At 45.2% G+C, this 9732-nt stretch overlaps 1 protein-coding gene across 1 annotated transcript; it reads right to left on the bottom strand.

Annotated features, from left to right (window-relative positions):
• Window positions 1–6927: 6927 nt before the first annotated feature.
• LOC142434774 (melanoma antigen preferentially expressed in tumors-like) lies at window positions 6928–8100 on the bottom strand. Its single transcript, XM_075539383.1, has one exon. It carries the CDS (start codon window positions 8098–8100, stop codon window positions 6928–6930), a length of 1173 nt encoding a protein of 390 aa, XP_075395498.1.
• Window positions 8101–9732: the final 1632 nt, after the last annotated feature.

Here is a 9732-nt window from a genome sequence, read left to right as displayed (position 1 = left end):
AACCAGGCTGATGTCATCATAACCAACCCTTCCCTGAGAATCCCTACCCAGCCCCATGGACACAAACTCCCAGCCATCACACCTTACCCACTGGGATTGAGACAACATAGAAAACTTTGAGGAGTGTGTTTGCTGCTGAGAGTGGATTAAGCAGTTGCTTACAGGAATGGCTCTAGAGCCCAGATTCTCACATGTGCAACTGAGTTTTGTCCATATGGATTTTCATCTGTGTAATTAATTTCCAATAGCACAAATTTACTTGTAACCTGTGCCCCTTCCAACTTAGAGCCAACTTTGGGAAAGAGTAGACGGGCCTCTTTGGCTTCCGAAGGACTGTCGATCTCTCCAGGTTTAAAAGTTCTCATCGAGCCTCACAGATTGGATGAGTGGTTTGAACCATTCCCCTGGTGGTAAGCACCCCAGTGGATTACCAAACATGCGACCTTAATTGCGTCTCCCTAGAGCACAGTAGGGAGTATTAGATCACATTGGGCGAGCTTAGAGTTTTGACCTCTTGAGAAGAGCCCTGTACATTCTCTTCTCAAGCGCTCTGATGAGAGAAACATCACCAATTAGGGTCCTTAAAACAACCAACATTAATGGTCCCTCTGTTTAGGTAGCTGGAATCCAAATGTAGGGCATCACCTGCAGGAGAAGACTCTCCCTGTGTGCTCTGGGGTGTCTGTCTTTTCTCGTTGCAACATCTCTGCGCCGGACCTCCCTTGGAGAGCACTAAGTTTGGGCCTCAGCCTCACTTTGGGCCTCGGAGGTTCACCAGGCAGGGACTTCACATCCAGAGAAGCTCTCTGGTCTCGGTCAACTTTCTTCTGCTATTCAGCTAAACACTTATCAATAGTGCTGTCCCTGCTTTCCTTTGGTTGCTTTATGCTTCATATGCTTTTGGGCAGCCTCTGATTTTAAATATTTTCAGGTCTCTGTGTACGAGGTCTGAGGTAACATGAGGTAGCATTTGATAGATTTTGTTTTCTGACCCATCAGCTTCTGTCCATCTGTTTAATTTAGAATTAGCCCATTGACCTTGGGTGAGATGATTGATGTGTATGTATTCATTCTAGCAATTTTGCTTTCTATTTGTGCATGTTGTGTGTGATTGTGTATGTGTATTGTGTTTAGTTTCTTCTTTCTTCCTGTGTTACATCATTGCATAGGGTGTGGCTCTGGTGTGTGTTGGTGTTTGTGAGGAAATGCTGGTTTTAGATTTGTGTGTGGTTGTCACCGACATTTTTTTCACAGTACCTCATGAAGGGCTTTTTGTGGTGGTAGTGGTGTTGAATTGTGATTTCATTTTTTCTTGTTTGTGAATTATTTTAATTCTGCATCATATCTGATTGATATTTTTCCCAGGGAAAAGAATTATAACTTTGTCACTGACAAAAATATCAATCACATATCATCGGTAAATAAAGAATTCCCCGACTATTAGTTTAGTTCTTTGCCCTCAGGGGTTGCTGGGTTGGAATGGACTTGATGGCTGTGAGGGAGGAGGGTGACTTTGACCAACATTTGTGTTGAAGTTCAAGGCTTTGTCCATCACAATTAACCTTTGTAATAATCATTTACAACTGAATCCTGTCAGTAATCCTATCTACCTTTCCTCTCTCAGAACAATCATGATAGTCATTAGTTTCTCATTAGAGAATTATGGTTTGCTGAGCGATCCCAAGTAATTCACTGCACCACGTGGGATTTTAAGGGATTAAGAGTTTTGCTTATGATCCTTAATCCTTTTACCAGTGATAGAAGCACCACCAACCAGAAGTAACTATCTCATCATTAAAGCGGGTGAAGCCCAAATCCAGGGCATCAACCAGAGGAGAATGCTCTGTCTTCTTTTGGGTCTAGGGCCGGTTCCTCATCAACTGGTAACATGTGAGAGCGTGTCCTGCCTTAGAAATCTGCCTGTATCTTAGCATCTGCCTTACATTGTGTCTAGGAAGCTTCTTGGTAAGAGACTATAGGTCCAGGGATTCAACCTAACCCATACTTCTATCCTGGATGTAGTCAACTTTGTATTATATCTCCAGGTTGCTCTCACCTAGAATCCCTTGAGAAATGAAAGTTCTGTACAGCCACACCTCAGAGAAACTCCCTTTATATCTATTTCCTTGGGGTTGTGAAGGGATGAGTGCTTGGATGTGCCAGACACAGCTGCCTCAGAGAGCTCCTGACCTCTCTATCTCCTTTCTTTCTGCAGAGACATCAGACTTCTCTCTGCTCACATCTCTAAAATCCCTTGGTAGATGATAGGATCTGGATCCACACCTCAGAAAACTCCCGGGACATCAATCTGACAAAGATTGAGAAGGGATTGAACAGTACTACCCCCACCCTGATCCTTTTACTAAGGAATGTCTTCACACAAGATTCCATTATAGCAGATCCACTCATGGAAGCCACATTATATCATCAAACAATAAAATTAATCAAACTCAGGTGCAAAGGCAATGATGACAGAAAGATATAGGGGATGACAAGCCTCCCCATATCTCTATACCCTGTTTATGCTGAGTAGAGCAGCTGAATGCACTCAGATGAACACACCCTGGAATGCATGCAGCTCCTGCAAAACAGAAAGACTGATATTCAAACCGTGATCTTCTGGCTTGCATCCCAAAAGATAAACTATTGAAACAGTCCAGCATCCCATCATGTACACCACCACTCCATGGTTTCTGAAGGAGTGAATGGTGCCTGGAGCATGTAACTTGTTCTTCTCTGTGGAGCACCTGGTGGGCGTGGCCCGTACATTCATTCTAGGATCCCACATAGTCTCATAAAAAATAAAATAAAACAAACTCTGCACTATTGCGTCCCTTACACCTCATTGCCAAACTGCAAGACACATTAGGGCGGATCTCCACTTCCTTGCAAGCTAAACATCACCGGTTCTCAACCTATGGGTGGCTACCCCTTTAGTGGTTAAACGATTCTTTCACAGGGGTCCCCTAAGACTATCGAAAAACACATATTTTCGAAGGTCTTAGGAAGAGACTCTGCTCCTCTATGCATCTCCTAGGCGTCTGCTCACATGCAGATACCCCCCCACACAAGTACCCAGCGTGAAGACAGTTACCCATGCTACACCATGCTTCAAAACCAAATGTCATCTATTTGTAATTAGAAATAAATATTCCACAAAGTGTGATTATGTATTGTTTTGTGATTAATCACTATCCTTTAATTATGTTCCATTTCTAAAATGAAATATCTGTATGTCTGATATTTACATTACGATTCAGAAGAGTAGCAAAATTACCGTTATGAATGAAGTAGCAACAAAAATGATTTTATGGTTGGGGGTCATCACAGGAGAAGGAACTGTGTTAAAGGATCGCGACATTAGGAAGGTTTAGAACCAGTGCTATGCATCATAGGCTCCCGGGCTTATTGGCATCACTCCATGCCCCCTTCCCAGGAACACAGAAAGAATATGCACACTCTTGCTGACAAATGGAAATTTATTTCCTGTAGCTTATGATGCAGGTTAAAGTATTACAAAATCTTTCTCCCATTATACAAGGAATAATTGCAAACTATGTAAGGATTTATCAAGCATAAATTCATTCTTCCCTACTATCCCTTGGTAGAAAGATAAACTTAGGGGACTACCTGCAGGTCAGTGGTTCTCAACCTTACTGATGTTACGACCCAGTAATAGAGTTCCTCATGTTGTGGTGACCTGACCCTCCAACCATCAAATTATTTTCGTTGTTACTTCCTAAATGTAATTTGCTACTGTTATGCATAATAATGTAAATATCTGATACTCGGGATGTATTTTCATTGTTACAAATTGACCATAATTAAACACACTTAAAGCACAGTGATTAATCACAAACAATATGTAATTATGTATTGTGAAATATTTATGTGTTTTCCGATGGTCTGAGGCCACCCCTGTGAAAGGATTGTTTAACCCCCACAGGGATTGCGCCCCACAGGTTGAGAACCACTTCTGTAGGGGATGACTGTATCTGTCTCTTGGCATTGGATCAAAGTCTTTGTCACCATTCCATATTTGGTGTCCTGATATTTCACTTCCTGCTCCCTCAGGAAATTTGTTGAATCCAAAATATTTCCAGAGAGTCTGAAACATCTCACATGAACTGTCTGGTTCAAATAAGAAGCAAACGAGTTCAGGCAGAACAGTGGCAGCTGCAAAACACCACTACACCATGCACACAGTCTTGTTGCACCAGTTTGAAGAAATCCTCAAAAAGAGCAAGTTAAGGTCTGTAGGAAGCATCCAGCTGACCAAGGTGTTTACTAATGGGTGACTATTTAGTCCCCTGAGCCTCTGTGTCTCTGCAGACAAAAATGTTGCAAACTGACTATTTGTGACTTTGCTGCTAAAAAGCATTGAGGGACAACTCAGTTAATTAGGATCCCTTTGAGGCTCTCTTGAATCTTGTATCCCTGTGATTGTCTTTGAACCTAGTGCTTTTATTATTCTAAGGTTAAGAAACTGTGACCAGTTGAGGTACATTTGCATAGATAAGAGTTTAGGAATGTTTAAGTGCTTTGATGTTTGTTTTGTAACCAAGTCCTGTGTAAGAAGAGTATATATACCAAGATTTGAATGTACTGGAGACTTCAGTCTATTGCATTGGAGTCCTCCCTGTCCCATGCTTTGTACATAGCTCTTTCTGTTCCTTTCATCCACACGCCTCAGTTCTAACCCAGCTTGATGCGGGATAGCTGGTCTAATCCCCCGCAAAGGTCCAGTCCCAATAGAGTTCAGCTGCCTCCAACAGAGAAACGGTGTGCATCATCACCAATTAGGGTAGCGATGAGAAGATGGGGCATTCCAAAACACTTAGAAAAATCATTGTCATTTTATGTCAGAGAACGTTAGCAGTCATCCTCCTGGGCATCACTTCCGTTACCCTAAAGACATTGCTGTCTTAGACAGACTATATTCGGCATTGTAGAACTATAGCATAGGTATATTTGATTGAATATATACAGTAATATAATTTTATATATGATATATTTTATATATAATATTATTGGTAGAACTCTTATACCTCTTATAAAAATCCATACACATTTGTGCATATGTCACCACCATCATTTTCAAAACATTGTTTCCTTCTTGAGCCCATGCTCTCAGCTCCTCTTTACCCCCCTCTTTCCCCATTCTCCCACCCTCGTGACTTAATGATAAATTATAAATTATTTTCACATCTTACACTATCTGCTCTCTCCCTTCACCCACTTTTGTGTTGTTCGTCTCACTCAGGGGTGGGGTGGGTTCTACATCCATCCTTGTGATTGGTTCCCCACCACCTCCACTTCTGTGCACACCAAAATTCTACCCACATGGTATCGCAACACCCATGATTGCTTCTGAAGTTTTATCTGTCCTGGATTCCTTGTGCTGAGAGTTCTCATCTGTCCCTGTGTCTTCATGAAAAGAGTCAATCCCATATTTCCCTGGGGGAGAAAATTGTGGTTTTGAACTCTCAACCTTCTAGATGACAGCCCAACACAAAAGTCATTAGACCATTAGAGCTCTAAAATATATATAATTGCATCACTACCAAACTACAGAAAATCCTGTCCCATCCAAGTAGACATAGAGAAAGCCCCACCGCAAGTAGATGAGATATGCACAAACGACAAGACAGACAGCTGCTGCAGGAACCGTGAGTGCAGAAAGGTACAGGGATGATGAACTCCGACGTCCTTATACCCTGTTGATGCTGAGTACAGCAACCAGGTGCACTCTGACGACTGCACCCTGGGATGCACTCAGCCTATGAAATACAGGAAGACTTATGTTCAAACCCTGATCTCCTGGTTTGTATATTGATACAAACACTGGCAACAGCCACCCTGTCCATCATAGGCAGCCAATATCTCTAATATCTGAGGACATAAATGTTGTTTGAAGCAGATAAATTCGTCCTTCCCTATGGAGCACCTGGTGGGATTAATCTACAGATCTTGTGCTTATCGGCCCATTACTTTCTTCAAAGCCCCACCTGGGATAAAGTGCTGTGCAACGATGCAATAGGGTTCCCCAAATGACATCAGGAAATAACTGAAGTATCCCCTAGGTGCATTACTGAAACCAGGCGTCCTGGTACTTGCGAAGTTGGCCAAAGCCCAGCTTTGAACGTGGTAATATTGGAGGAAAAGAAGAGGGAGACCAGTGCCCCCAAATGTGGATGCCCATTTCTGCTGAGTGTGCAACCACAAACCATGTCATGAATAATTAATGTTCACTCAGGCTGCAAGAGGAATCAATACCACAATGAATGGCTTTACAGAGAGATGTTTATTTGAACGCAGTGTACACAAATTTACGCCTGGCTGTGAACAATGGGTTTCAGTGGCTTGGAAGGAAAGGGGCTGCTCTCTATTCAACAAGGGGGATTCTGAATTTCTTGGAGAGTTTCCTAGGTGGTGGAATCCAGGTTGCAGTGAATCGAGAAGATGCCCAAGATCAGACCTTCAATTCCAAAAACATGGTGCTGTCCTGCCATCCTTTATTGAGGGGGGTCAGCATCCAGTCTGCTGGAATCTTTCTTTCAATGCCTTCTACAAGGCAGGTGAAGCAAGCGAGGGTTGACTTGGGTGTGGGTGATGTCTGATGCATCCTGAAATCTTCACATCTGAAGGCGACTTTATCACAGAGAAGATTCCTGACCCTCGTGTACCTCAAGAACAAATCACTTAGGCATAGGGAACATGAACGCTTTAATATGGGGCAAGGCACCCACAGCTGGACGTTTTGGACTGACAAGACAGCGTGAAAGAGATGATGGCATCAGCTGTCCATTTGGATGAGGATGGCATGCAATGATCTGTTAGTACCTCTGTGGTTACAGAATTCTACAGAATTGACCCCGTTGGGCATCAGGATCACCATCACCTCCTCCAAGACAGGGAGGAGAGCTCCTAGTGCAGCATTCCTTGGGGGCCCAAGTAGCAATGCAGTGGGACAGGGAGCTCCAAGAACTTGCACTGAGGGGTGGTGTGCTGCAGCAGCTCCTGCAGAACATCCCAGGACACGGAGTTTCCACATAACATCAAGGTGACCAGCTGGGAGCAGCGGCCCAGTGCATTCTGCAAGGCCCTGAGGTCAGGGTCCTGGATCCCACAGCCAGCTAAGTTCAGGTGCATAAGGGTGGTGGAGACAATCTCTAGCAGACCCGGAAGGAATGCATAACTGGAGCTAGGCCTGGATAGACCACACAATACCAGGGTCCTTAGGCGGCTGGTACAGGGGCATAAAGACAGGTAACTCAAGTCCTCGTCCAAAAGCACACAATCAGTCAGGCTGAGGGTCAGCAAGGGAGATGGCAAGCGTGTGAGCAGCCGGATGAGGCAGCCCCTGGGCAGGCAGGCAGATTCCAGGAAGAGGTGCTGGAGCTGATGCAGATTGAGGAGCTGAGAGGTGAATTGGGCAAGGAGTTGCCCCACGTTGCAGTCTTTGCCGCAGTCCTTGCAACCCAAGATGACTCCAGAGAGAAAGAGGGTCTGCAGGTGACACATCCGCGCCAAGTAAGGAGCAAACCAGTTGAGGGTGTGCAGGTCCCATTTGCCATGAATTTCCACCTCCTGGACAGAGTCCAGGTGCACCATCTTCAGGATGTCCCCAAGAATGTGAAGTTGTGGGAGAGGTCCAAGAAACGCCACCTTCCTGCAGCACAGCGTTGGCAGGGCCTTCTTCTGCTTGACCCTTTCAATCAGGAAGGTGAGCAGTACATCTGAGGTAGCTTCCTCAAACCACAGGTCTGTGAGCACCTCCATGGAGGTCAGGGGCTGGTGCTTCTTTCCTGATCTGGAATGGGGTCCTTTTTCCATCTGAATTCTGCGGGGTGTGTCCTCAGGCTCTTCTGATGACATCACAGAGTCATTAGATGGGGCTCCAGCCCAGACATTCCAGAAGTTGGTGCCAGTGGGCAGCTGTAAATCCAACACTTTCAGTTTGCATCTCCTGTGCTGAGCATTCTGGGCACGCAGGATGTCAAGGCCATCGAGTGCAGCCTTTAAGATGAGCTCTCGAAACACACAATCCTCCAACAGAGCCCCTAGTGGGAGCTTTGTGAAGGGCCAGTAGTGCACCATGGCCTTCACCACCTCACTGTGTCCCTTGGCAACGGCTGCCATGAACAAGGGAGGGAAGAACTGTGTGGGCAGCCACTCAAGAGCGGCGATGGCTGAGGCCTCATTCTGCAACACGCCCTGGATGGTCAGATCTAGGAGCCTGGGTGGGTTCCTGCTGCTCATGATGATCACTCTGCTCCAAGAGGAATCCTCACCTGTGGATGGGAAAACAGGTCTGCTCAGATCTCAAGGAGAGCCACTCTGTGGACCCCGCCATCCGACAACCGTGTCCTTCTCCCATGTTCGCCTCAGAATCATTTACAAGTAGAGGGCTTTCATGTTAATGATACATATTTCAACGCACAGTGGCAGGGACTGAGAAGGCTCAGATTTCATTCCTGACTCTTACCCTTGATAGCCAGTGGCTGACAAATCCAAGCTGGGCGACTCAGATGACAGGCTTCTTCTTCAAAGGACGTTGAGACTGACAACTCCCAGAGAAGCAGGAGGGATGGCAAGATTCTGTCTCAAGTTCCCAAACCTTCAGGTCAGAAGACTGGGCTAGGACAGAACAAAGATCATTAGCTTTCAGAGAGTCCTTTTAAATCATACGACCACCCCCACAAAGACGCTATCTTCACCCTCATGGGTAGATCGCAGTAGGGCTCAGCATGGAATTTTGGCTTTTTGAAATCTGCTCAACCAGGGTGATGCCATCAGAACTGACCAACCCCTGAGAATCCAGCCCCAACCCTGTTGACACAAGCCCTCAGCCATCTCTGTGCACACTGTGCGTGAGAGAACATGGAAAACTTTGAGGAGTGTGTTAGTAGATTAGAGTGGATTTAGCAATTGTTTCCAGAAAAGGCTGCAAAACCAAAATTCTCATATGTGCAGTACAGTTTTTCCTTTGCATTTTCATGTGGGTAGCTCATTTCCCAAAGCAAAACCTTAAACCCACTGACTCTCTTCTGACTTTGAGAAACCTTATGGAAGCGAAATGCCTCTTTGGGTTCCTACGGATTGTCAATCATTCCAAGAGAGCCTGGGCTCATCTATCATCACAGATCATAATTGAACTACTGACCTCACGGGGGGGAAACCCAAAGCCTAAAAAATATGCCACCGAGATTGCATCCGTCTCGAACACAGTAGGGATTCGTGGACCCCACTGGCTGTCTATGCAGCATTGCTCTCTGGAGAAGAGTGCAGCACGTTCTCTCAGATTTCAAGGGAGATTCTTAGAGAAGCATCAACAACTGGGGGTCTTAAAACCCCCAAGTTGTGCTGTCTTATTGTTCATTTGAATACAATCCGAATCCAGGACCTCAGCTCATGGATAGGTTTCTCTCCCTGTGTGTTCTGGCCCAGTTCCTTGTCTTCTTGCAAAATGTCTAGGCTTGACTTGCCTAGGGATCACTGCGTCTCTGAACATCAGCCTTAATGAGCTCAGGAGCTTCACCAAGCAGGGGCTGCAGGTCTACAGAGGCACCCAGATCCAAGTCACCTGTCTTGCTGCAGACAGATCCTGCTTCTCTCTGCCAACTTTTCTCCAATCCCTAGCTGGGTCAAAGGTTCTGAATTCACACCTCAGGAACCTCTGCTTATATCAATCTGGTAAAGATTAAGAAAGGATTAAGGATTGCTATCCTA

Source organism: Tenrec ecaudatus, chromosome X (genome assembly GCF_050624435.1).
Source record: "Tenrec ecaudatus isolate mTenEca1 chromosome X, mTenEca1.hap1, whole genome shotgun sequence".
Classification (NCBI taxonomy): Eukaryota; Metazoa; Chordata; class Mammalia; order Afrosoricida; family Tenrecidae; genus Tenrec; species Tenrec ecaudatus.
This window is presented reverse-complemented; position numbering and strand designations above follow the sequence as displayed.